The 27981-nt window shown below is 56.8% G+C and overlaps 1 protein-coding gene across 1 annotated transcript; it reads left to right on the top strand.

Moving 5' to 3' along the window:
* The first annotated feature begins 13 nt into the window (after nt 1-13).
* On the top strand, nt 14-26150 carry FLYWCH1 (FLYWCH-type zinc finger 1). Its single transcript, XM_023246949.2, is given in 12 exon segments — nt 14-165; nt 1890-2006; nt 11870-11976; nt 12729-13169; nt 13442-13903; nt 14981-15406; nt 15538-15801; nt 19606-19629; nt 19632-19868; nt 20853-21125; nt 22557-22621; nt 25063-26150. Coding segments are annotated over 9 exon segments (2115 nt in total). The 5' UTR covers nt 14-165; nt 1890-2006; nt 11870-11976; nt 12729-12835; the 3' UTR covers nt 25093-26150.
* The last annotated feature ends 1831 nt before the right edge of the window (nt 26151-27981 follow it).

Genomic DNA, 27981 nt, shown 5'->3' with positions numbered 1-27981 from the left:
AGGGCAGGTGGGGGCGGGGAGCGGGCGCTCGGGTTGTGGTGGCCGGAGGGGCCTGGGCCGCGAGGTCGACGCCTGTGGTTCCGGCGGTCGAGGCCAAAGGACCCACCGCGGCTTGGTCGCCGGAGAGGGAGGGGTGCGCTGCCGCCGCCGCCCGGCCGGTGCCCGGTGAGCACGGGCCCCAGCGGGCCGGGAGGGTCGCGGGTCCCACGGCGTGGCCGCGCCCCCAGCCAGGCCTCCCCGGGTGTCCCTCGGCTTCTGATACTGGGAGGGGGTGGTCACCCGGCTCTGCGTCCCGGCGCTCAGGCCGCCTCCTTGTCCTTCACCCGAGACTCGCCTCCTTTCTCCAGGCTCCTCCTTTCCCCCAACCCACCCGGCCCGGGGACTGTGCCCTGAAACCCCCAGTCACCCCACGTCCGCCCGCCCCCCACCCCCGGCGGTGTCCGCCCCACCGGTGCTGACCCGTGCTGGCACCCCAGCCCTGTCTCTTCTGTGGTGTTCTGTAGGTCCCCGTGACCTTGCACTTTTTGCTATTAACACCCCAGCTTCCCCTCTGCTTATGTAGATTACCTGTGGTGACTTTCAAACTTTTTTTTGACTCACCCTACACTAAGAAATCTGTTTTACATGCGAAACTTGTGCTGTAGATGTAGATTACTGAAAGATAAGTTTAAAGGGAGAAATTACCCTAACCTCTCCCGATTCATCCGGATCTACTCTACCTTTGTTCTAATTCTATTCTGTTCTTCCCATTCCAAAAGGCTATTGTTAACCCATTAAATTGATTTTAGGACCTACTGGTTCTGACCAGTTTTAAACCCTTGCTGTAAGCCATCAGTCTTTGGTTTCCTTTACTTCTTCCCTTTGGGGGATGCTGACTGAGTTCCAATAATCAGATAATCACGAGTAACCTTCAATCCTAAAGAAAGGGTATATTTTTAATATTTTGACATTTCTGCTTCTCAGGGCCAAAATCACTTCAAGGACTTGACTTGAATTGTCTAGTTGGATGCCATCAGGCTTATCTTGTTCTTCCAAAAGCTCTGTGGGACTTGGGGAAGAGATAGTGTCTATCTGGATTGTGGGGTGTTTATACGGAGAGGGAGACGATTTTTTACTGGACAGAGAAATAATTAAAGTTCAGCTTTAGGAAGATTAACTGGTTGGTACTGCGTAGGGAGAATGGGACTGGCTGGATGCCGGATGAGAGGGCTGTTAAGGAGTGGGTGGGGATCAAAGCCGTGCAGTGATGTTCAGTGGGAGGGCCATAGAAGGTGTCATGACCAGGTATACATGCCATGTGAGGATACATCAGTTCTGATAGGGAAGGAGTAAAAATAGCTAAGATTCTGGGGTGCCTGGCTCAGTCGGTGGAGCGTGTGACTCTTGATCTCCAGGTTGTGAGTTCCAGCCCCACGTTGGGCATAGAGATGACTTAAATAAACAAACGAACAAACAAAAAGCTAAGATTCTGATCTGGTGACTGAAGGACTTGGGCTGAGAGGACCAGGAGCTAGAATCTTTCTTTCCATGCCCTCTGCCTCTCTAAGGTGGTCTGAAGCAGTGGCTCCCCTAGGCCATTCAGCAATCTTAATCGCTAGGGGCGGGGCCGCTGGCACCCTCATCGGCTTCTGGAAAGGACACCTGTATGCACTCACAGAGACCATGCATATTTCATAGGAAGGTCGCGAGTCAGTCAATGAACACCTCTAACCCTCATGGTTCCCTAGCGTATGTGGGAGGGGAGCGGCAGTTGGAGTCACCCAGGAGCTTTTTCAAACATCAGGGCCCCGGACCCTGACAAAGAACTCTTTGTTCTCGTGAGATGACTTTACGGTTTATAGAAGAATTTCACATGCAGTATCTCATTTGCCACTTTTCCTGTTTCACAGGGAAAATCAGCCCAGAGAATTGATGGGATTTGCCCCAGGTCTCCCACCCGGCAAGCCAGCCCTAAGGACCCGGGTACTGGCGCATGGGGACGGTGGCTCTCCCTCTCGTGTGTAAAGGTAATTCTGTTGATCCACTGTCAGCTGCCGGGTGAGGGTCAGCCTTTCGGGACCTTACCGCTTAGGGCTTGCCTCCGAGGCACGTCGCAGCCTGTAATACCGTGTGTCTCTCGGGTGCTAGGTTTACACCGACCCCCAGTGCACAGCAATATCAAAGCAGGCAGCTTGAGTATTGCATTCGAATTGCCCTGTACCTTGCTTCTGGTGGGTGGGGGGGGGGGGGGGGGGGGGGGAGAGGAAATAAGAGAGCGACGAATCCTAAACCATGAAGCTTTCCAACTTTCCATTTACATCTGCCCGATTTAAAAATACTCCAGTGATTCAATAAACCTTCAGCGAGGAAAAATTGAATATGACAACACGAACACATTAGGGGCTCAAGTATTTACCTCAAAGCAATAGCCGTCCTGAGTTAAAAAATATATTTAAATCCACCCGGAATAAATATACACATGTATAATAAAAGTTTCCTAAAATAATACCCAGTTTTACTGCATGTAGTACAGATTGATATTTCACATGTAATTTTAAAAACTGACCGGAACAAACAAAAATAATAATAAAATAAATAAATAATAATACATTAATTAATTAAAAACTGACCGAAACCAGAGGTTAAAGGACCAATGACCTGAGCAATTAGAAAGCAGAGTCTTGGGGATGCCTGGGTGGTTCAGTCAGTTGAGCGTCCGTCTTCAGCTCAGGTCATGATCTCACAGCTTGTGGGTTCGAGTCCTGCATCGGGCTGTCTGCTAACAGCTCAAAGCCTGGAGCCTGCTTTGGATTCTGTGTCTTCCCTCTGTTTCTGCCCCTCCCCTGCTCACACTCTCTCTCTTTCTCAAAAATAAATAAACATTAAAAAAAAATTTTAGCAGTCTTAAACCAAAACAAAGGAAGTAAAGCTGTTTGACACAGATGTGAAGTGAACACATATGGAAACTTATACTTAACTCATTAACCAACAAACCAGGAAGACCTAACAACCAGTGTGCAAGAGATTCCAAAGAAGATTCTAGAAGACTATAGATACTGAAATAAATGTGCACATGGAGGCAAAACTGGAATCTTCTGCAGTGGGAAGAATAATTTGCATGTCTATACGTATTTGCATGGGGAGAGTTTGTTGCCTATAGACTAGAATAATTTTGCATTGCTCTCGGTTATCTACACTGTGCAGAGTTGTAAAACTAGTTCAAAGGCTAGAATCCTATAACCTGGAAGGCGTGTTCTAGACAGCCGCATCGTCTTCCACTGAAGCACAGAGCTTCTTTGCAGTCTCATAACCTCGATGAAAGATACTTCTAATCTTAAAATAAGGCCGGTCTCCTTAGATTTGGCCTGATTGTTCGCGCAGGTACAGTGTGTTAATTCACCATAAAGGCCTTCTTGAGTTTGCTTTGTTGGCAGCCTTCATAAGGAATCTCAGATGGGATTTGTAAAAATCTGGTATTTGCTATCTCATGGTATAAAAGCTATGCTCAAGAAGCTGTCTCCACCAGATTTCATTCATACTGCTTGTAACTTTGAGCAAAGTCCTGTCTGTATTCTTGAGGTCCCCCAAATCCCCTAAGGCACCTGACACTTGTTAAATTGTTGAAGGATCATTTCAGGAAAGATAAAATCATGACTCTCCCACTGCTGTAAAATAAACAAATATTAGTGATTTTATTTAATGCATTAATGAAGGAACATGCACAACGTGACGGATTAAATGAGATAATATATATAAAATGCTTAATAAGGAGCCCGGCACAAAAACAAAATAAAACAACAAGACAAAAAAACCTTCAAATCCGTCTCAGGTTGGCCACCTGTTTCTCAAGGGCATGTGTTCAAGTGTTTCTCAAAAGCAGGAGTCCGTGGTCCACCAGTGCTGGAGCCTCATGGGATACTAGTTAAAAATCCAGATTCTAGAATCGCTTTCCAGACCCTTCGTCAGCATTTTGGATGGAAATCCAAGCATTCGCATTTTAATCAGGTGCCCTGGGGAATTCTTATGAAGACCAGAGTTACACATACAAATAATTGTAATAAAACTTGCGTGAAGGGGCACCTGACTGGCTCAGTCGGAAAAGCATGCAACTCTTGATCTCAAGGTTGTGAGTTCAAGCCCCACGTTGGGTGTAGAGATTACTTAAGAATAAATACTAAAAAAAAAAAAATGCATGAAAACTATACTTAGCCTTATTATATCGATGGACTCTTTCTTTTGTATTTCATTTTTTATGCATTGATCTTAAGGAGGGTTTCTCATCCTTGGCTCTGTTGGCATTTTAGACCAGATGCCTTTTATTTTTATTTATTTATTTATTTATTTTGCTTTATTTATTTCTGAGAGAGAGACAGAGTGTGAGCAGGCGAGGGGCAGATAGGGAGGGAGACACGGAATCTGAAGCAGGCTCCAGGCTCCGAGCTGTCGGCACAGAGCCAGATGCAGGACTCGAACCCATGAAGCACGAGATCATGACCTGAGCCGAAGTTGGACCCTTAACCGACCGAGTCACCCCGGTGCCCCGTAGACCAGATGCTTCTTTAAGCGGGTGTTGGAGAGGCCACTCTGAGCACTGGTGGATGTTGAACAGCATCCTTGGCCCCTACCCGTTAGATGCTAGTAGCGTGCCCTGCCTCCCAGTCGTGACAACCAAAAGTGTCCCTGGACATTGCCAAGTGTTGCCTGGGAATCACATCACCCTGATTGACAGCCACCAATCCTAACCCACTATATGATCTTATGGTCAGAATCCTCCACTTGCAAAAGGCTGTTTTCACTTATTTTAAGAGGTTCAGCCCTGAGGGCAGACACAGCAGTCTCGAGCGGTGACTCTGTCTTTGTTGGCCTTGCTCTTGGCCACAGGGACCGAAGACAAACGAACCCTTAATTCCTCCTCCGAGATAGGGAAGAATAGCGCACTCTGACAAGGTTATCTGGAAGAGGAAACCGTGCGTGCAGAGCCCTTCAGGGAGTGCCAGGCACACAGCTGTGTTTGGTAAATATTAAATGGTGAAATCACAGTCCTTCAGACTCTCGGAGGATGTGTCAGTCAGAATGCAGACGGGAGAACAGAAGCCACCGTAAGATTTCAGCTGGGAATTTCCGTGCGGTCCCTGGTGGTGGAGGAGATGAGGGGCCGAACCGGAAACTGAGCAGCCCAGACGCTAGCAGTGGCTGGATGCTGCCGACACAGCAGGCTGAGCGCCCAGGGCCCCCAGGGAGACCCTGCGAAACCGAAGCCGGAGCAGACAGCACCGGTGGAGCCCCGCCGGGCAGGTGGTTTCGGGAACCCGTAGTGCCTCCCACTGGCCAGATCGGCGGGAGGGCACTGTGACAAACCATGAAAGAGCTGGTTTGTAGGGACACATCAGTGCCTCGGACGACTTACTCTGAAGGCCTGACCGCAGCTCTGAGCCTCAGCTTCCTCTGTAACAAGCGCTTCTTACCTCAAGCCTCAGCCGCTCAGGGCAGGAAGAGGCACCCCATTAGCGCGGCACCAGCTGGGCCTGGGTTTGAGTCTCGGCCGAGCCGTGTCGTCCTGGGCCGCTCGCTGAAGGCCCCAGAAGCAGAGGGGGGAAGAGTGATGGTGACCCTCGGCAGGGAGATTGCTGGGTTACTGTACTGAACATGTGGGCCGATGCCAGAGGAGTTCTGTTCCCGGCTCAGGTCCCAGGTCCCAAGTCCCAGGACCAACAACAAGGCTCTGGGCGGAAGGGTGTCTCCCCTGTCTCTTCTACCCTCTGACGCTCATCCTCTCTCATGCTTCCACCGGGAGGTTTCCGTCACTTGTTTTCTCTGTCATCTCCCATGTTGTCTATAAGTTGAAACTTGGGTTTTCAAGAATGTTTTAAATTTAGGCTTTTAAAAGATTGCATAGGGGCGCCTGGGTGGCTCAGTCGGCTAAGCGTCCGACTTCGGCTCGGGTCATGATCTCGCGGTCTGTGAGTTCGAGCCCCGCGTCGGGTTCTGTGCTGACAGCTCAGAGCCTGGAGCCTGTTTCCGATTCTGTGTCTCCCTCTCTCTCTGACCCTCCCCCGTTCATGCTCTGTCTCTCTCTGTCTCAAAAGTAAATAAACGTTAAAAAAAAAATTAAAAAAAAAGATTGCAAAGATAGTACGATGAATTCCTATGTACCCGTCACCCAGTCTCTCTGATTGTCAGCATCTTACCTGATGCCGTTCTGTTAACCTGACTCTGATTTCTCCAGCTTGTTCCCAGCATCCTTTTCCTGTTCTGGCATCCCATGATGCATTTAGCCATGATCTCCTCATTCCCCTCCAGTCTGTGACAGGTCCTCAGCCTGCCCCCGTCCTTGATGACCTCAGCCGTTTTCAAGTGTCCTGGTCAGTTGTTTTGTAGACCGTCCTTCCATGTGGCTTGTCCGATTAAAGCGGGGGGGTGTGTTTGGGGCAGAAATATCACAGAGACGATGTTGTGTCAAGGAGGTCATGGTGTCGATGTGTCTTTTGGCCGGTGAAGTTGACCTCGATCGCTTAGGGGGGTGTGTTACCATCATCAAGTTACCATCTTACCCTTTGTAGTTAATAAACATCTTGGAGGGAATGTCTGAGCCTATGTAGGTCCCACAGGGATTTTACTCTCCTTGATTTTATTCATTTCTACATTCTGTCGTTTTTGTTAACTCTTTAATTTCTTGTGTGACATGTCACGGGAGAGTTACGGAGTTGAAGAAAAAATCACCAAGCGAGATGTCTCCCGTTTCCCCACGGTACAAAGCATTCATGCACATTGTACACAATTTTAGGAAAACGAAAGAAATGTAAGGAGAAAATAAATCACTATACTTACTACTTTTAACATTTTGAGATATCTCTTCCTAGTTATTTAAGTTTTTTTTTTTTTTTAAGTCATGAATACATAAAGTTAGTCCGTAATTGGTGGCTGGGAGCAGAGCTGGGAAGAGGCAAGAGAGGGGCTGTGGGGGCCGAGGGACAGAGGCCACAGCAGTGTCCCAGTCATACTTTGGCTTGTTTTTTGGAAAAAGCTCAGAAAAGATAGTATTTTCAAAATTTGTTAACCACATCTGCTTTCTAACTAAAGTTTTGTAAATACAAACATTTTTGGAAAGCTTTACTTATTTTTGCTACAGGGAAAAACTCCCAGATACTGCTTTGGAAACATTTGGATCAGACATTTAATTTTTACCAGTAACTTCGTTTTAAGGAGCAACATCGCCATCTTGTGGCCTTCCAGAGCATTGCCGCTGAGGGTTTAGATTTGTGTTCACGCCTGCTCTGGGCCTACCTTACATGGCGATTTCAGCCTTTACAAGGGCTCTATCAGATCTGCAGGTAGGGCCCCCCCCCATTGTAAAGTGGGGTGAAATAGCAAACAACATGTTGAACGCAATGTGTATGCCACTGAAAACAAAATGTCTGTTAAGAGCACTAACCCAAGAATGAAGATAGCTGTGCATTTGAGTGGCAGGATTATGGGTGATTTACTAGTAGTATGTTCTTAAGATTTAAAAAGTATTTGTATATAGTTTTACACTAGAATATTAGCAACTTCCAAAATATCCCAAATATAATCCGTGCTGGGGCATCTGCATGGCTCAGTCGATTGAGCATCTGACTTTGGCTCAGGTCATGGTCTCATGGTTCGAGCCCCACATCGGGTTCACTGCTGTCCATGTGGAGTCTGCTTCAGATCCTCTGTCCCTCTCTGTCTCTCCCCCTCCCCTGCTTGTGCTTTCTCTCTCAAAAATACATAAAAACATTCAAATACAACATACGTGTGTGTGTGTGTGTGTGTGTGTGTGTGTGTGTGTGTGTAGTCCATGCCACCCCTCTTCTCTGATGAGGAAACCAAGCCCTGGAGTGAAAAGCCTGCTAATGGGGTAGAAAACTGTTTTGGGGGCACCTGACTGGCTCAGTCGGAAGAACGTGAGACTCGACCTCTGGGTAGTGAGTTTCAGCCCCGCTACTAAAAAGTAGAGATTACTTTTTTTTTTTTTAATTTTTTTTTCAACGTTTTTTATTTATTTTTGGGACAGAGAGAGACAGAGCATGAACGGGGGAGGGGCAGAGAGAGAGGGAGACACAGAATCGGAAACAGGCTCCAGGCTCTGAGCCATCAGCCCAGAGCCCGACGCGGGGCTCGAACCCACGGACCGCGAGATCGTGACCTGGCTGAAGTCGGATGCTTAACCGACTGCGCCACCCAGGCGCCCCTAGAGATTACTTTTTTTAAAAAACAAACTATTTTTCATCCAAGTGGTCCTGGAGACCTGAGTCCCTATAAGGATTTTTAAAAATAGTTTTACTGAGCTATGAATTACAGACCATACAATTCCCCTATCCGAACTGTATAATTCACTGTTTCCACGGCATTCACAGAGTTGTATAACCGTCACCACAATCAATTTGACATTTTCAGTACCCCGATAAGAAGCTCCACACCCCTTAGCATCACTTCCTAATCCCCCCTTCCCTTCCCCCAGTCCTATGCAACCACTTGTCTACCTTCTGTCTCAGTGGCTTTGCCCGTTCTGAACATTTCATATAAAAGGAATCCTACACTGTGCTTTCTTTTGTGTCTGGCTTCTCTCCCTGAGCGTGATGTTCTCAAGGTTCACCCACACGGCAACAGGTGTCAGTGCTTCCTTCCTTTTTATTGCTGAATGAATTCTATTGTGTGGACGGACCACCTATAGGCCAGGGCAGGTGGTTTGTTGGGAGAACGCGGTTAACGGGCTGACCAAGCCGGCGCTGATCCTGCACGATGGCCAAAGAGGAGGAGAGCGGTGTCTGGACGTGTCAGCCTCCCGACAACCGGGCTGAGAAGGGTCGAGTGTGGGCCGTTCTTACAAAGTTGAGCTGTTGACGGAAGGAGGGCTTTAGGACACAGGAGACCACAGAGTGCCCCGTGGGAAGAAGAACCACGGTGGGGGCGGGGTGGCAAGAGGCTTGGCAACTAGACACAGCAGGATGTAAGAAGTGGGGAAAGGGCCCCCAGGAGCGTGGGGGGTATGCCAAGGGAACTGGGTGGGGAATCCGGATAACGTACGTACGCCCTCTTTATCCAGTTAGCGAGGAGTGACAAGAGCTTACGAAGATACCCATCCTCAGTGGATAAACTGAAACAGATATAATCGTAAAATTCTGGATGGTGGAGAAATAACTTTAGTTAGTCTGAAATCTGCCTGTTTTGGAGAACCGCATTCACCAGGGACATTAGGTAAATGCAGCATCACTACCTGTACTTTGTTACGCGCGTGCGTGTGTGTGTATGTGTGTGTTTGGTAAAATATATATAACAAAAATTTACAATTTGAGTCATTCTAAGTGCACGGCTGGGTGCCATTAGACACTTTCACATTCTCTGCCACCAGCACCACCCACCCCCAGAACTTTGCCCCCAGTCTCCCTCTCCCTCCCCCCAGCCCCTGGCAACCACCACCTGACTCTGTCTTTGGATTTGGCAACAGCAGCTACATCCTAGAAGTGGGATCATACGGCATTTGTGGGTTTTTTTGTGATGGTCTTATTTTATGTTATGTACTTTTAATTTTTTTAATCATTTTAAGGTTTATTTATTTTTGAGAGAGAGAGACAGACACACACACACACAGAATCCAAAACAGGCTCCGGGCTCTGAGCTGTCAACACAGAGCCTGATGCAGGGTTCAAACGCACCAACTGGGAGATCATGACCTGAGCTGAAGTCGGCTGCTTAACTGACTGAGCCACCCAGGCGCCCCTACGTGCTTTTTAAATACGTAACTCTCATTGGCGTCCTTTTTACTTAATATTTCTGTTCTTTTCACTGAATTACCAGCCCTGAGGGATTTAAAATCTGTGTAGCATGGCACCTGAACTTCAAAAGCACTTTGTTGTGTATTGCACAACCTTTAATATTCCAACCATCAAAAAGCCAAACCCGCTATGTTCAGTCACTTGCCAAGAATATCAGTTACTGCTGAGTAACAAATGACCCCGATCTCACTGGCTTAAAATAGCAGTTTATTACCCATCGATGTTCCCTCAACTGGCTGGGCCGTTCCTCTCTTGGTTTCTTCTGGCTCCTTCATGTGGCTAAACACAGCTGCGGGGTTTGCTGGACTGGACCGTGCAAGATGGTTTCCTCTGTGCCTGGCAGTGCTTCCAACCCCCCGGCGTCTGGCCTCTCACACCACTTCCTAGCCTGGCAGTCTCAGGGCCATGTCTTAGGAGGGTGAGGACTTCCATACCGCTACCGCAGGCTTCTGCCACACTCAGCAAGTGGCCAATCTGGGCTGGAGCCCGTCCAGATGAGTGACCACCTTGCAGAGGGACCTGCATACTTTATAGGAAGATTTGTGGTCACTATAAACGATGGGTGTTCCAAGGCCCTCTAGTGGTTGAGATTGGTAAGTGTCAGTCCAATCTAAATTCTAGGTCATTGCCAAATTCATGCTTTTCTGCAGGGGATAGTCAACCATAGTGTATGGAACTTTTTCCATATCCTTTGAGGGATCTTGGAAGTCTTTTTTAAATTTTTTAAAAAAATATTTATTTTTGAGGAAGAGAGAGTATGCGCAGGGGGAGGGGCAGAGAGAGAAGGAGACAGCAGGATCCTGCTGTCAGCATAAAGCCTGATGAGCTCGAACGCAGGAACCCTGAGATCATGACCTCAGCCAAAGTCGGAGGCTTGATTGACTGAGCCACCCAGGCGTCCCTTGGAAGCCTTTTAAGCAGAACTTTTAGTTAAGGGGATCGCACTGTCTTCTGACTCGGCGTACCTCTAGTACGCTCTGGGGAATGTAGGGGCTCTTAGTCATGACAACGCCCTCTGGTCCGGAGGAGGCGGGCTTTGGCGCCTGGTGGTCTGACACTGAGGCCGCTGGAGTCCCCTCCTGCCCCGCGAGTGTTGGGGGATCGATGGCTGGTCCTGTAGGAGTGTGCGTGCTGTGTGGACAGTGGCCACGCCGCTTGGGGGAGGGGGCCCGAGTTGTCTGAGGCCTCCCGTGGAGGGGAAGGCCGCCCTCCCCCCCCCCCCCCCCCCCCGTCCGGCGCCGTGGCTCCGCCAGGTGGAGGCCACGGGCACTGCCAGAGTGTGCCCGCGGGCAGGCGGGGTGCAGGGACCCCGAGCGCGAGCCAGGGGTGGGCTGTCAGCGGAGGGACCGGCGCCGGGGCCAATCCGCGAGGGGGGTGGGGCCTCCCGCCATTCCTTTTTCCTGCTCAGAGCACATCTGCATGGAGGCGCTGACCGCGTCTCACTGCTGCTCGTCCCCAGGCCCCTCCGGATCCCTGGCCCACCACGTCGCCGTGTGGGGCGGGATGGGCAGGGCAGGACCACACGGGAGGAGCGGGGGTTGGCTCTACGGGACAAAGACTTGGGAGGGAGGGCAGCCGGGACTCCCAATCAGGTGTCCCGTTACCTGGAAGATTTCCTTGAGTCTGGAGCCACCCCCCACCCCACCCCCGCCAACCTGGGATGGGCTTCCCTTCTTCCTTGGGATGGACAGCCGTGTGTGCGGAGAGTTTACGGGGGGCGGGGGGTTCGGCACGCTGCTCCCCTCTGCACCTTAAGCCTTGGCTGTGTCTCAGAGGGGACACTGGGGCCCTGCTCTTGGGAAGCTGAATGTGGGCCTCAAACCAGGGAAATTCAGAGCAGGAATGGGGGACCAGAGGGAATTCGAACTGGCAGAACTTGGACATGAGGGTGACAGCTCACAGATGGGGAGCTGAAATGTGCAGGAATGCTGCAGTCTTGAATGTGGGTGACTGAGGGGTGGGAGAGACCCGCCACTCACCCAGCACCCAGTCCCCCCAGAAAGCAAAAAATTCCACCCTACGCAGGTACCCCAGGGCCCCAGCTCCAGGCTAGCTCTACCCCCATAATACATTTTTTTTTTCTGCTTCTCCAGAATCTCCAGTATCCGAGGAGCCCTCTGCGACTGTGGATTCTGCAGACACCTCTGCAGCCCTGTCCCCCCCCCAGCTGAGGCAGCACCACCACCGGCTCAGGCGCAAGGTCGCTGCCCTCCTGGGGCCCTGGCATCTCCTGAGTGCCGGGTGGTCCAGGGCCTCCCGCCCGGGATGGGGGACGGATCCAGTTGGGTGTCCACAGAGCCCTGGCCCCCGTCTCCCTGGGACACGGTGTCGGGATGAGGGCCACCGGGCGTTCTGAGAGGGTCTGTGACCCGAGCCCATGTCCCAAGTGCTGGCCTCCGATGCTTGGTGCTCAGGAAGGCCGGGATGTTACCCTGGCTGAGGCACAGCAGGTCCTGTGTGGGGACGGGCTCCGGATCCGCCTCGACCAGACTCCCGGCTCTGCATGTCATGGCCGTGTTGGCCGTCCTGGAATGCCTCAGTGTCCTCATCTGTAAATCGGGTCAATGAGAATGATCGACTTTCATAACAGGGGCCAAGTGAAATGGGGACACCCGTGAAACCACATCACAGCCTGCTCAGCACCCACGGGCCTCTGTCCGTACGAGCTCACGGTACTCTGTGCCTCAGGGGTCCCGACAGGCCCCGAGAGCCCTGCGTTTGGCACATTTTTCAGGTGGGAAAGTGCAGTTTGGGTAGGCGAGGTGACAGACCCAAGGCTGCCCAAGAGAGGGAGAGGCCCAAGTTCTCCAGCTCCGTGCGGGCCCCTCCCCAGCTTTTCAGCCCCGGGGGTCCCGAGGCAGCCCCGTCTGCCTCGACCTCCACCCCAGATCCATTTTCCTGAGCCCCCGGCCCAGGGGTGCCTCCACTGATGGATTTTGCCTCCTTCCTTAGGACGGAGCCCCTGGACTGCCAGGTTCCCTACCCGGGAGGAGGAGGAAGAGGAGAAATCCGTCTGCTGGGGCCTGAGCGTGGCCTGGGAGACCGACCATCGTCCCAGGATGCCCCTGCCCGAGCCCAGCGAGCAGGAGGGTGAGAGTGTGAAGGCTGGCCAGGAGCCGTCCCCGGAGTCCCCTGAGCCAGGGACCGATATCGTCCCCGCCGCCCCCACGAAGCCCAAGGAGTTCTCCAAACTGGTCCTGCTGGCAGCCTCCACAGAGAATGTGGACGAGGTGGACTCCCAGCCCGAAGGAGGGCACTGTGTCATGTCCCTGGAGTTGTCTGGCCCTGACACACTAGCCAGGACCCCCCAGATCCTGCCAGTGGAGGAGCAAGCGGGCACAGTCCAGCCAACCCCCCAGGTCCCTGAGCATAAACGCAGCAAGCCAGACACAGGTGAGTTGCAGGCCTGCTGCCCCCAGCCCAGCCACCTTTGTGGCCCTGCATGCTCAGACACAGGCCCTGTATACCCCCTTTCCGGGGGGCGGCCTTGGGGTCCCATCCCTCCTCTGAGCTAAGCATCCTCGTGTCTCATCACGACTCTGTCTCAAGCTGGTGTGACGATCTCAGGGGGCCATCCCTGTGCATCCCCCATCGCTCCCATCCATGCCCTTGGCCTCGAGCCTTGCTCTGCACCAGCTAACCCAGCCCCCCTCCCCTGCCCTCAGCAGCCCTCACGCCCCTGGAGTTCCTGAGGACCCCTTTCGGGGGCCGCCTCCTGGTGCTCGAGTGCTTCCTGTACAAGCAGGAGAAGGCCGTGGGGGACAAGGTGTACTGGAAGTGCCGCGAGCACTCTGAGCTGGGCTGCCGGGGCCGGGCCATCACCCGGGGCCCACGGGCCACAGTGATGCGCGGCCACTGCCACCCGCCTGATGAGGAGGGCCTGGAGGCCCGGCGCCAGAGACAGAAGCTGCCCAGCCCAGCCCTGCCTGAAGGCCCGGGGGGTCCGGAGGGCCCCGGGGGCCAAGTGGAGGAGCCACTGGAAGGGGTGGGCCCGTGGCTGTGCCCTGAGGAGCCGGAGCCCGCCCCTGGCTTGGTGCTGAGCAGGCCGGCCGCAGAGGAGGATGAGGGCCTACGAGCCCTGTCGCTGCTGAGCTTGCCCCCCAAGAAACGGCCGACGCTGGGGACCGGTGAGTGCCTCACAGCTGGGCTCCCCTCTGGGGCGGGCGGGAACCCCCAGGCCCTTCCCTGTGCCCAGATGGAAGTGTGGGGTCCCTCTTGGTTTTCTAATGTGCTCAAAGTCAAGATGAGTAAAAAATATAAACATGTCCCCCAAATCATTGAGCCCGTGGGATAGAACTAGTGCTCCAGAACCAGGGGTCCCAGGGCCTACTGGAACTTTCTGATGCAGCAGGGTCTGGTGTGAGGCCAGAAGCCTGAGTTTTAACAGGCCCGGGTGGTGCTGGTAACCCATGAGTTTAGGGAAGGTCGGCCTAGGGGAGAATGCTGAACTTTGGGCCGGGTTCAAGTCCCAGCCCCCACCTCGTGTAGCCTGGTGACTTCAGAACACGTTCTGAACTTCTGGAGTTTCAGGAGCTTCATCGGGGCTGGGTGACGGCTCAGGTTAGGGGCGATTAGGTGTGTGATGTGTGGGAAGTGCTGAGCACCTGTCCGTGTGTGCTGGTCGGCCCCGGAGGCCTTCTGCGTGGTTTTTACCACCAGTAAGTGGGAGGTGGGCTCCATCCCAAACGCTGGCTCCCTCCTGACCCAGATTTAAGGATGCAAGGGGTTAGGGCAGCTGCTGTGCTGGTACCGAGGGCCGGCAGGGGCCAGGCGGGGCAGGGAAGACGCGTTTTTCACTGTGTGTCTTTTGCCACCATTTGTATTTTATGGCACGTGCACGTGTTATTCGAAAATTAGATAAAAATTTCAAACAAGCCCTAAAAAAAGCTATGGCCGTGAGTGACTGAGTGCCTAGGCTAGGAAGTCAAAGCCGGCTCACTCCTTCCCGGGTGCGTGACCTTGGACGTGACGTGTAAACACCGAGAGCCGTGGCCACCGCGCTGACCTCCAGGAGAGGAACTCAATCTCTTCCCCGGGTCACTGGGTGGGGGGGTCAGTGGGAGTACACCCGCGGCCCACGCATGCCCGGCTCAGGGGAAGCTGCAATAAAGGTCAGCATCGAGGAGAAGGCGCTTGCACCCCCCGCCCCGCACCTCCTGGGCCTGCGCTCCTCGGCGCCCTGACTGCCCAGACTCCTCCTCCAGGAGAACCCCGGCCCCTGGAGTTCCTGAGGACTTGCTACGGGGGCCAGTTCCTGGTGCACCAGTGCTTCCTGTACAAGCGAGAGAAGGCCGTGGGCGACAAGGTGTACTGGACGTGCCGGGACCACGCCCTGCACGGCTGCCGCAGCCGGGCCATCACCCAGGGCCAGCGGGTGACTGTGATGCGCGGCCACTGCCACCCACCGGACGTGGAGGGCCTGGAGGCCCGGCGGCAGCAGGAGAAGGCCATGGAGACGCTGCAGGCCCGGCCGGGCGGGCCCGGGGGCCAAGTGGACGAGCTGCTGTCCCGTGGCGGGCCCGGGCCCCTGACTCTCAGCAGAGCCCGGCCTAGAAAGCGCGCAAAGGCCCTTCCGGCCCAGCCCCCGGCCCTGCAGGGCGCCTCCGCCGGGGACCAGGAGGATGACCTGGGTGAGTCTTTCACACCTGGCCCACAGCTGGGCCCCCTCCAGCCGTGCTTCCTCGGGTCTGGGGAAGTAGGAGGGACCCCAAGACCCTGAACTCCCACCTCCCTCCCCCACCCTCCTCCCGTGTCTCCCCAGGAGGCCCCGAGTTCCTGAGGACCCCTCTGGGGGGCAGCTTCCTGGTGTACGAGTCCTTCCTGTACAGGCGGGAGAAGGCGGCTGGGGAGAAGGTGTACTGGACGTGCCGGGACCAGGCCCGCATGGGCTGCCGCAGCCGCGCCATCACCCAGGGCCGGCGGGTGACCGTGATGCGCGGCCACTGCCACCCTCCTGACCTTGGGGGCCTGGAGGCCCTGAGGCAGCGGGAGAAGCGCCCTGGTGCGGCCCAGCGGGGGAGCCCAGGTAGGACAGACTGCGGCCAGTGGGCCCTGGGGACAGGCAAGGGACCCAGCCAACCAGTCTTTCCCTCTGACCCCCCCTCCCCCCGCCCCCCGCCGCCGTGTCCCCCAGCGAGCACCCTCCTGTTCTCACTGGAACACTCTGGAAGTAGTTACAGCCAGTTCCTGCCCCTCTGCGGCCTGCTGGGTCCAGCGCCAAAATCTCTGCAGCGCCTGATAAACCCCGGCTCCCCCTCCTCTTCCTCCGCCGCCTCCTCCTCCTTTTTTAAAAAAACTTTGCAAGATTTACAGAGAAGCTAACCACAAGCTGGCTGCTCGTTTTCACAGTGTGAGTGGCTGACACCGTGCCTGCACTGAGCACGTCCTACAGACCAGGTGGTTTACGGGTGGGAGGTGACATTTCTTCCCTCCTCCTGTGGTTCTCCAGAAACATGGTCCCTAAGGGACCCGTGACAAAGGTCAGAGCCCTGCTCTTTTCATCTTTGTCCACCTGGTGTTCTGTCCCTCTGGTCGGAATTCCTCTCGTCCTCTTGCTAAGAAGAGCACTGTGGCCCAGTCTGGTCTACCCGCTGGCTCCCGGTCTGTGTCCCGGGGTCGCCTGCCTGTCCTTCAAGGGCCCCCGGTCCTATGGTTTTCTGAGTCATCAGAGTTGCCTTTAGAGTCTTCCTGGCACCAGGGCGCCTGGGTGGCTCAGTCGCTTAAGTGTCCAACTTCGGCTTGAATCATGATCTCAGGGTCTGTAGGTTCGAGCCCCACGTCAGGCTTTGTGCTGACAGCTCAGAACCGGAGCCTGCTTCCGATTCTGTGTCTCCCTCTCTCTCTGCTCCTCTCCCGCTCATGCTCTGTCTGTCTCCCTCTCTCAAAAATAAATAATAAGCATTTAAAAAAAATAGAGTCTTCTTGGCCCCAAAGTTCTCTCAAACTAGAAATCTCTGATTTTATTTTGTTTTTAGAAAGTTTTAAAAAAAATTTTTTTTAACATTTATTTATTATTGGGAGATGGAGAGACACAGAGCATGAGCAGGGGAGGGGCTGAGAGGTGGCGAGACACAGAATCTGAAGCAGGCTCCAGATTCTGAGCTGTCAGCACAGAGCCCGACACGGGGCTTGAACTCACAGACCGCAAGATCATGACCTGAGCCGAGGTCGGACGCTTAACTGACTAAGCCACCCAGGTGTCCCTGATTTTGTTTCCTTCGGATTCTCCCTTTGTATCCTATTTCCGTGTGACTGGGTACAGGGGGAAGACGTTCCAAGTCGCAAGGCAGCCCCCGCCCCGTCCTCACCCCCTACTCCCGCCCCAAATAACCAGCCCCTCATAGAGTGTCTGCTGCCCAATATCTAGTCTGTGCCTCTGCTGCTATCAGCTGGGTTTTTCTGTTTTGTTTGTATTTATTTATTTATTTATTTTCATTTTTTTAGTGCTTATTTATTTCTGAGAGAGAGACAGCGAGAGCGTAGGGGAGGGGCAGAGAGAGGGAGACACGGATTCGGGAGCAGGCTCCAGGCTCCCGGCTGTCAGCACAGAGGCCACCGCGGGGCTGGAACCCACGGACTGTGAGATCATGATCTGAGCCGAAGTCAGATGCTTAACTGAGCCACTCAGGCGCCCCACCCGGTTTTTAAGTCTCTCGGCCTGCTGACCAGGGAGGAAAGGAGGGACCCCGCACGCTGCCCCACCCTCCCAGTGCCTCTGCGGTGGCTTGTCTGCAGTTCAGTAGGAGGTCGGTCACCGGCTGCAGGGTGCCCGGTCCTTCTTCCGAGGCCGTTTTCTCCGCCGTCGGGCAGCCGCTCTACTTGTTGGCCTCGTCTTCTGTGTCCTCACACACGCGGTGGCCAGGCAGCGGGCGGCTCCAGGCTGGGCTCCGGTCCTCCCGGGGGCCCCTCCCGCTCTTGCTTGCCCGACCCCCTCGTCTCGCTGGTCTCGCTGCCGAGTCCTTCCTAGTCGCTCCCCGAGCCACAGCGGGAGGGGCCGGGGGCCACGCTCACAGACCCCGCGCTCCTGGTGACGCCTGATGGGGGCTGGTGGAGCTCCTGGTTCAAAGTCACTTTCTGTGGCTGTCTGGCCCCCGTTCTCGAACCCGTCCTATGCATGTGCTGCGTCTTTGCTGACGTTTTGGGGTCGCGTCTCCATCCCTGGGCTATCTGGCTGCACTGAGGGCCTTGGGGGCCGGAAACTCAGTTCCCTCTCCCAGAGTGACTTTGTCTTGCTCTTTTGTGACTTTCTGCTCCCTGCCCGTTTCCCTCCGTTGTGCCTGTTGGTCAGCTGTCCATCGTCCCGGCCTGACTGCCTGGGACATTCCCTCCGTTTTGTCTCCCAGCCTTTCCATCTCATGTCTGCGTTTCTGCCCTCGTGCCCGGACATCTCTGCGCCCCATCCTCTCAGGACGACAGGCCTGTCTCCTGCCTCTGGCGACGGCCTTGTTTTCCCCGAGCGCCTTTTCTCTGTGTGTCTGCTTCGGTCTCTTCCTTCTGGGTAAAGCTTGTCTCCAGTGTCTGGTGATCCTTGCCCCGCTGCTCATGTTCAAGGCGAGGCTGCGAGCTCTGTACGCGGTGCTGACGGGAGGCCTGCGGTCAGGCAGCTGCGGCCGTGAGTGGCCACTCTGGCCCGAGAGCCCAGGCCTCGCCTCTGTGGGGCTGCAGGTTAGGTTTGCCAGTGCCCATGGCAGGGGCCGCCCCCTGGGCGGGGTTCTGGGAGCTGGCAGGGACAGCTGGGCGGGAAGTGCCAGCCTGCAGGACAGACTTCCCCCACCTCCGCCCCGGGCCTGGCTCCCTGGGCTCTTTGCTCCCCACACAACTAACCCCCCTTCGGAGGGATTCCGCATCCCCCGCACCTTGAGCTTGGCCCCTGGGCCCTCGGGTCCTCAGTGGCTGGCTTCCCCTCCGGGCTCTGTGACCACTCGCCCGCTCTCCCCACCTCTGACGTTCTGGGTGCATCTCTGCCCTGCCACCCCCGCTGCTCCAGACCTGGAGCAAAAGACTCTGTCTTTGTCACTTCGGTGCACGTTGTCACGGGCCGTGTCATATGCCCATTCCACCGCCCGCCGCGGTCTCCGGAACGCATTCACCCCCCATGGCTTCCGCAGCCACGACAGACTCCCCAGTGTGTCTCCAGCTCCACTGTGGTCCCCGCGTGCCCAGAGGAAGTTCTCAGGGTGGAAGGCACAGCCACCCTCGGTCCTCACCCTCAACACTCCAAGACGGTGCCTCTGAATACGTGGCCTCGGTCAGCTAGTCCTTGCTTTCTCCTACCGCCCCCAGGTCACATGCCCGCCCAGCTCTGGGAGTTGCTGCTGCTTCAGCCCCCGAGCCTCCCCGCTGCACACAGATTCACCCTGACTGCCATTTCACTCCCGAGCCGCTTGTCCCCACAGGGCCCGTGCCTGTTCCTCCCACTCCGCGAGGACCGCACTGCCATGCACCCCAACCCCCCTCGCCTGCCCACGGGAACCGAGTTTAAGTAGTGGTTGCAGAGAGCGGCCTCCTTCCTGCAGGCCCCCCCCCCCAGGTGGAGAGACAGTTTCTGCCTTCAGGGCCTTTGCCTCACCCATCTCCTGCCTCCCTTCACGACCCCGCCCCCAGACCGGGGACTAGGCTGGGTCTGGGGGAGGGGGCTGCCTCCTGGGCTCCAGGGCTGGCTCCTCTCCCTGGGGGATGTGGGTGCTGAGCGGAGGGGCGCTGGCGGGTCTCACTCCAGGAGCCCTGCTGCTCCGGCTTTGAGCACAGGGGCCCCGTCACCTCGCTGCTGGACCCCAGGACCTGGCTCCAGGCTCTCCCTCCCCCCACCACCTCTCTGGTCTCTCCCCAGGAGGCCCCGAGTTCCTGAGGACCCCTCTGGGGGCAGCTTCCTGGTGTACGAGTCCTTCCTGTACAGGCGGGAGAAGGCGGCCGGGGAGAAGGTGTACTGGACGTGCCGGGACCAGGCCCGCATGGGCTGCCGCAGCCGCGCCATCACCCAGGGCCAGCGGGTGATGGTGATGCGCAGACACTGTCACCCGCCCGACCTGGGGGGCCTGGAGGCCCTGAGGCAGCGGGAGCAGATCCCCAGCCCAGCCCAGAGGGAAGGCTCAGGTGCGGGTGCGAGGGTGTGGGGGGTGAACGGGCTCTGCGCCCCGGTCTCCCTGCTGCCTGCGCCCCCCGCCCACCCCCCTCCCCCCGCCGCAGCACCAGTGCCAAGCTAGAGGTTGTCTGGGATGTTCTGTCCACCGCCCGTGCCTGGCGGGGCCTAGCTGCCCACGGTGCGGGCTCCCTCAGGGCCGGCGGGCTGCATCTGGGCTCCTCGCTCATGGCGGGGCTGGTCTGGGGTTGGCTGCTGGCGAGGGAACCCACTCAGGCTGCGGAGGGAGGGGTGAGGCCGGCACTACCAGCTCCAGGAAGCGCTTAGCTCCATTTGGGGGGAGGTGCGCCTGGACGTGGGACCCTCCGACTCCCCTCCCGGGGTCTCCCGTGTCTGTTTCCTACCTCCTCTTTCACTCCTCACCCTGCCCACCCACCCCCCAGTTCTCTCTGGCTACCCCAACCCTAACATTGCATGACTTTTCAATCAGGGCTTCAAAAGCCTCTAGAGAGAGTTGATTGGTTGCCAGCTGGCCGAGGGAGGGTGCACAGGGAGCCAGGAGGCTCCTGGTGAGTGGCCCAAACCGGCCGTGGGCCTCGCTCCATGTTCCAGCCTAGCCTCTGCCCTGGGGTGTGTGCCAGCAAGTTTGGAGTCCGGGCCGGGTCAGGAGAGGCCTCAGGAAAGCTCTGGGTTTGGGCGGCTGCAGGGCCAGCACCAACACTCCCCTCCCCGCCCCCGGGAAGCAGCAAGGCCCTGGGAAGGAGACCGCCAGTCTGAGCTCAAGGGTGTCAAGCCGGGGGCCCTGGGCTAGCAGCCCGAACTTCGGTCCTTGGGCCCCATGGCACAGGCAGGTGTGGAGGCGGAGAGCAGGGTGGGTCGTGCGGCAGGATTGCGGTGGGGCGGGCCAGTGGGACACAGGAAAGAGCCTCTGTCCCTGGCACGCAGGCTCTCTGCCCTGCTTCCGAAGTGCCCCGCTCACGCCGTCCCCTTCCTTCCAGGAACGCTGCAGCCTCTGGAGTTCCTGCGGACTTCGCTCGGGGGCCGGTTCCTGGTGTACGAGTCCTTCCTCTACCGGAAGGAGAAGGCGGCCGGGGACAAGGTGTACTGGATGTGCCGGGACCAGGCCCGGCTGGGCTGCCGCAGCCGCGCCATCACCCAGGGCCAGCTGGTGACGGTGATGCGTAGCCACTGCCACCTGCCTGACCTGGCGGGCCTGGAGGCCCTGAGGCAGCGGGAGCGGCGCCCCGGCGCGGCCCAGCAGGAGGACCCAGGTGGAGACAGGGCTGGGGGTCAGAGGTGGGAGTACCAACGAGCCGTGGGCATCTCGTGGCTGCCAGCCCAAGGTTCAGACACCTCAGGGCATTGGCGCCATCTGGACCTTCGCGCCCTGGCCTTTCTACCTTTCCAGAATCTTCTACCTCTCCTGTCCACTGGCTCCTTCTCCTGAACCTGAAAACACCCCCAGATCTGTCCCATCCTCAAGAACAACTCCCCTTCTCATTCATTCTGTCTCCTTTCTTTTATTCTAAGAGGTCTTCACTTGTTACAGGGCAGTGTTTTGTGAAAATCTGATGAAAAAATAGAGAGCACTCTAGAAGAATGTACTAATGTCTGTGTGTGCGTGCACACACACGCACGTGTGCGCACACACGTTCGTAAGGCTTGCCGATAATTAATTTTATTGAACTGAAAATGGGTCCCCTTCACATAAACAGAATATAAAACCAGTCTTTAAGAGGCATTTTTGTGTTTTATGTTAATTCACGTAACTAATAAGGGCCACAGGAAGCCTCGGGGGCCCAGTCAGTTAAGCGTCCGGCTCTTGATTTTGGCTCAGGTCGTGATCTCCAGTTGGTGGGATTGGGCCCCAAGTCGGGTTTGGGCTCTGCGATGACTGCACGGAGCCTGCTTGGGACCCTCTGTCTGTCTGTCTCTCTCTCTCTCTGCGCCCCTCCCCCACTCGCACTCGCTTGCTCTCTCCCTCTCGAAATAAATAAACTCAAAAAAATGATAAGGGCCACATTTTATCAAATACAAAAATGATTCCAGGTTGTATAAAACAGCCCAAAGAAATTTGATTTCTGTTCAAAGACAAAACAAAAACAGAAGGAGACTTCTGAGAGAAAGCCGCCAGTTGGCGGCAACAGGAAGTAGAATCCGTGGGGCCCCTGTGGTGCCGCATAGGGCACCTCACTTTGTTTTGCACGTTTTTATTTGTTGCTTTATTTTGAGAGAGAGCGCGAGCCCGCGTGGGCAGGGGAGAGGCAGAGAGAGAGAGGGACGGAGGGGAGCCCGCGCAGGCTCCACGCGGTCGGCGCAGGGCCCGATGCAGGGCTCAGAGGCACGAACCCTGAGATCCTGACCGGGGCCGAAACCAAGAGTCGGCCGCTCGACCGACTGAGCCCCCCCCCCCCCCCGGGCGGAGGGCCCCTCGCTTTTGACGCCTGGTTCAGTCCCCATCTGCTCGGTGCAGGGGCTGACCGCTGACCCTCAGGATCCCGACCAGCTCCCTTCACCAGGCGCGGGAGTTTGGGGCGTCAGGAAAGCAGAATTCCCCGCGACGGCCCACATCAGGGTCTCTCCCGCCGGATTCCTTTATCCTCGAGGCCTCGAGGTCATCATCGCAAAGTGCGCGCCTCGGGCTCTCGCCGCCTCAAGGAGAGAGGAATCACTAACCCGCGTTTTCCATTCTCTTCCCTCAGAAAACACGAAGCTTCCGCCAGAAGTGCAGCTGCGTGTCCAGAGCGTCCCTCCGGAGACCCAGCAGGTGTGCGGGTAACGGTGTCCGTTGTCTGACGTCGCACCACAGATCGCCCGAAACGTGGCGGCTTCTGGCGACGGAGAGTCACCGTCTCCCACAGCTTCTGTGGGCAGGGTTTCCGGAGTGGTTGGGCCGGCGGTTCTGGCCCGGGGTCTCTCGTGAGGTTGGAGAAGGTGTCAGCCAGGGCCGCGGTGACGCGAAGGCCGGCGGGGGCCGGAGAGCCGCTTCCAAAGCGACTCATTCAGTCAGCATGTGGGCTGCTGGCCTCAGCTCCTCCCCGCACGGACCGCTCCTCAGAGCTGCTCCGGTGTCCTCACACCCGACGGCTGTCTCCCCACGAGCGCCCCGAGGGAGGGAGCCGAGCGAGAAGGCCCGCAGCCCTCCCACGCGCACGCGGGGCCCGGCCGGGCGGCCGCGTCTCGGCCCTGACCCAAGGCCCCAGAATTCTACGAGGACTGGGTTCACACCAGCTGTGTTATCGGTCACAGTGCGACGAAGCCAGAAGTCGGGACACGGAGAAAGTTGGGGACCTCATAAATGTGACAGACAACACGCTCCTGAACAACCGATGACTCGGGGGGAGAAATCCCGAGGACGGTGGAAAATAGCCCGAAATGAACAAAGTGGGGCACCGCCAGACGCGCGGCCGCAGCAGAGCCCTGCTGACGGGGAGCCTGGGGCTGTGAGTTCCTGGATTAAGAAACGAGAGGTCAACTCGTTAACTTAAACTTCCACGCGAAGACCCTGGCGAAACACGAACGAGGCAGTCCTGCAGCGAGAGGGCAGACGATAGGGAATGGAAATTCACGACATAGAGAAAAGTCGGTTCTTTGGAAGGATCGTCAAAATTGATAAACCTGTAGCTCCATCACCCCCAAAATTGGTTTTTAAGGATAGGGAAGACTCGGGGGCACCCGGCTGGCTCAGAGGAGTGTGGGAGTCTTGTTCTCAGGGTCATGAGCTCGAGCCCCACATTGTACGTAGATCTTACTTTAAAAAAAAGAAACAACTTTAGGGGCGCCTGGGTGGCTCAGTTAAATGTCTGGCCTCGGCTCAGGTCATAATCTCGAGGTTCATGGGTTCGAGCCCTCCGTCGTGCTCGACAGCTGTCCTGCTGACAGCTCAGAGCCTGGAGCCTGCCTCGGATTCTGTGTCTCCGTCTCTCTCTGCCCCTCCGCCTCCTCATGCCTTGTCTCTCTGTCTCTCTCAAAAATAAACATTAAAAAATAAAATCTTTAAAAATCAAATAAGGATAGAGAAGATTCCAATTACTAAAATCAAGAATGAGAGGAGAGACACTACTACCTACATCACAGGGAAACACACACACACACATACACACACACAGAAGGATCGTAAGGGAAGCTATGAGGCCAGCCAATCCAGTAACTCAGATGAAGTGAATCCATTTCTAGAGAGGCAAGTACCAAGTCTGGCTCGTGAAGAACTACGAAAATCCGAACAGGCCTGTAACAGGTAAAGAGGCTGAATTAGAAGTTCTAAAACTTCCCGTCAAGGAAAGCGCAGGCCCGGAGGTTGCTGGTGGCCTCCACCTACCAAACACTAAACGAAGAATTAGCACCCGTCCTTCACAGACTCTTCCTCAAGGTAGAAAAGGAGGGACAGGACTTTTAGGGAGAGCGGGGGTGCCCTCGAAGTGGCCGTGGTCCTGGGCGCACGGCTGTGGGGACACTGCGCCTGTCGTGTTCCACGCTCAGGGCAGACACGGTGGAGTGAGAACAGCAGCTCAAAACTCGCTGAAAAAAAAACAGGAAGGAAGCCACGGTGACTTTGTGACCAACACCACACCCTGTCCCTCTTGCTTCACTCTGTTCCTCCACTGCACGGAGCCCACGCTCGAGGGGAGGGCGTCGGGCTCCCGCACCTGAAAGGAGGGATAGCAGAGAAGTCGTGATTTCCAAACCCTTCACGGTGATACAAGAGAACTTCTTGTTTCTTGACAAAGAATCTTGCAAAGTCCACATGCAGAGCCCCGGGGACTCTGGAGGTGGGGGTGGGCCTTCTCAGGAGAGTTGGTGGTTCCTCCTGGGACACGCTGGCGTAGAAAGCTGACAATTCCCAAATTGTAGGTTAAAGGAGACGGTACAGGGCACCTGGGTGGCTCAGTCGGTTAAGTGTCTGGGTTCGGCCCAGGTCGTGATCTCACAGTCCGTGGGTTCGAGCCCCACGTCGGGCTCTGCGCTGACAGCTCAGCACCTGGAGCTGCTTCGGCTTCTGTGTCTCCCTCTCTGCCCCTCCCCCAGTCACGCTCTCACTCTGTCTCTCTCAAAAATAAACATTAAGAAATTAAAGGAAACGGCACAATGCGTGTATGTGTACGTGTGTAACAAGGTCTAGTCCATGGCGATCTCTAGGGAAAAGGAAACTAGGGTCTCCTTCTGCCGTGTTTGGATGTTTGTAACGAACGTGTGTTTCTTTGTAATCAGGAAGGTGAACTGTACGAAACCGCCCAGTGAGGAGCAGTGTGGCCCATCCCCTCCCGACGGGAGCACGGGGACCTCGTGCTGCCAGCGTCACGGATGCTCCGAGCCCACGCAGGACCCTGGCGTTTCCCACCCGGTTAGATTTTGCTTCACAAAGCCTCTCTTCCACTCCTCCACAGCACGGTGGCCTTCTCACTTCTTCATGGGGCCTCCCAAGAGGAAAACTCTGACGGTGTCTTCGAGCGGGCACACGGGAGCTGGCGGCCCACACACATGGGTGACTCGGGGAGAGCCCCCCCCCCCCCACGGAAGACCTGGAGAAGCATCTTTACACGGAGACACCTCTCCCCCGCTCCGCCGTCCCGAGCCGCGAACACCCGTCCACTTTCAGAGCACGTGACTTTGCCAAGGCCTTTCCAGTCCGGTGCGGCCCTGCTTGGCCAGGGCACGTTTGGAGAAGTTCCTGCTGCTTCGGGCTCAGCTGTCCCGCGTAGCTCCGGCCTCCCCGGGTGTTCTCTGGGCAGGGGCCACATGGGCCTTTGCGCCCCTCGGCCCCTGCCACTGGGCCGCAGCCCCCCCCCGCCTGGTAACAGCAGCCCCACCGCACTCCCCCCGCACGCGCCGTCTACTTTCTCTCCCTCGCTGTCTTCCCAGGGTCCGTGATCCCCGTGGCGGGCGTCCCTGCCGGCGGTGGGCGCCAGCCCGGATGTCCACGGGAAGGCGGCCCCGGACGGCCACGACCGGGCCCGCGGTGTGTGGGTTGCCCACGTCCGTCTGGTGCAGGAGACGCAGACTCGAATGGCAGCGGAGGCCCACCCCTTCTGTCCGCCGGTGCAGGGGAGCTCGCCTGGCAGGTCCGAGAAGCAGGCGGCGGCGGCCGGGAGCCCCGGAGACACCTGCCGGGCCGTCCGGACAGCGAGGTTCCTTGTCTCCACGCTGTGACTGTGGAGCGAGCACGGGGCCACAGACCCCCTCTCTCCCGCCAAGCCGGCCGTGCAGCCTGCTGTCCGGCTACAGGACAGCGACAGCTTGGGACCCCATTGTCCCTCTGCTTACAGATTTCCCGCCAATAAACCCTATTTTATATCTCACCTTGTGGAACTGGTACGTGCGTCCCCATCCCCTCGGCGACAACGGCTGGCCACCAGGAAGCCACACGCTCTGTGTCTCAGCGCCACCTGGTCGGGAGTGATGGAGTCAGGTTGGCACCCCAGAAGAGACCCCCACGTAGGTCACCTGGCCCACGTGTCAGCTGGACCCAGAGCGGGGGGGTGGGGTCCTCTGGAGCAGCGGCTGAGGGGTCTGCTCCAAGCCTGCAGGGAAGAGAGGCCTTGATTCTCTGCCGCAGCCTCTCACCCCGGCCCTGCCTCTTTCCCGTAAACTGTGACAAGCTTAAAATGGAAATGGCTTCCCCAAGGACAGAGCGACTTAGACCCCCAATTTAGACCCTGGCTACCTTCCCAGGCGAGTAAGTGGCCTATCAACTGACCCAGCTACCAGCTCCGTGGGGCCCTGGCCTGCCAGCCTGCCAGCGGTCAAGCGGTCCAGGGACATAACAGTCCACCTCCCAGGCCGGGGGCAGGTGTCCTCCGCACTTGACGGCCCTCGGCACTGCCCAGGGGCTGTGTTCTGGGCGGTGCTCCTGGCCGTGAAACATGGGGCCCTGAGACAATGAACTGCCCACGGCCAAGGCCAAAGACAGCCCCGCGGGAGCAGACACGACACCCCAAACCCAGATCCATCTTTGGGTCACAAATATGCACACCATGGGAGGTGGCCACACCTAGCGGGAGGCACCGGGTCGAGTTTGTGCCGCCGTCAGTCTCTGCCCAGCCCCGCCGTGGACGGGGAACCTCACACAGGCGCCAGGGGCTCCCCAAGAAGTGCTGAGTCGCGGCAGCCACTGCCACCCGCGAAGCCCGCAGGATCTCCTGGCTCCGCAGCCTCCACCACCGGCCGCGTCTCTGCAGGACGGTGGCTTCCTCAGTCCCCATCCCACGGCCCTCAGCGTGGCTGGGCTCCAGGGTGCAGCGCACGGAGGCGCCGGGAGGGACTTCGCTTCTCTCCGGACACTCACGCCGACGGGGGCCCGTGAGCACCTCCTCTCTGCACCTGCTTGGACTGCACGGGTCGGATGGAAGTTCCGTGTCGCTCGAACTGGGGTCTCCCAGATGGACAGGAATTCTGACACTGCCGTCTCTTTGGGCAGCCCCATAGCTGCTCAGAGCTCCAGAGGCCTCCCCCCATGAGTCCACTCCCTCTGCAGCTCCAGAGCCACAGGGCGTCACCTGCCCTGTCCCGTCACATGGTCCCAGAGCAGAGGGCACAGGGCCAGGCCGGTCCGTGGATGGAGACGGGTCCACAGGGCGGGGCCCCCTCCTGCCCCGCTCCTGCTCGTGTCCCCCAGGAGACCCTATTTTATGACGTGCGCACCACATGGAGCGGGCGACAGCGGGCCTCTGTGCCCCTTTGAGTGACAGAGAGCAGCAATTGTGAAATTATGTTTCAATGATGGTTTTTTTTTTAAGTTCACTAGGAAGAACAAAAGTATCAACAAGGAACACAGATTTTTAAAAAGGAGAGCAGTGGCCGGCCATAGGTGCTCCGGCCCCCCGTTCCTGTCCCCCAGGGCTGTAAGGTGAGCGTCACCAAAATGCTTCTCATGGGTCCACTCCCCTTGGCCCCAGCCCAGCCTCTGGTCCCCATGTCCTTCCTGCAGGACGGTGGCTCCAAGGACTTCCTCGTGCCTAAAAGGCAGGAGATGCTTCTCAGAGTGCACCCTCGGGCACTGATCGCCCCCTCCCTCCCCTCCCCGGGACACCTCCCCTCAGTCCCCTGCCTACCTCCCTGCAGCCGGTCCCAGCCTCCCTGGAGGGTCCCTCTGCCCCCACCCGACCTATAAGCTGGGTGGTTGGTGTTTCT

This window comes from Felis catus, chromosome E3, assembly GCF_018350175.1.
Source record: "Felis catus isolate Fca126 chromosome E3, F.catus_Fca126_mat1.0, whole genome shotgun sequence".
In the NCBI taxonomy this organism is placed as follows: domain Eukaryota; kingdom Metazoa; phylum Chordata; class Mammalia; order Carnivora; family Felidae; genus Felis; species Felis catus.
This window is presented reverse-complemented; position numbering and strand designations above follow the sequence as displayed.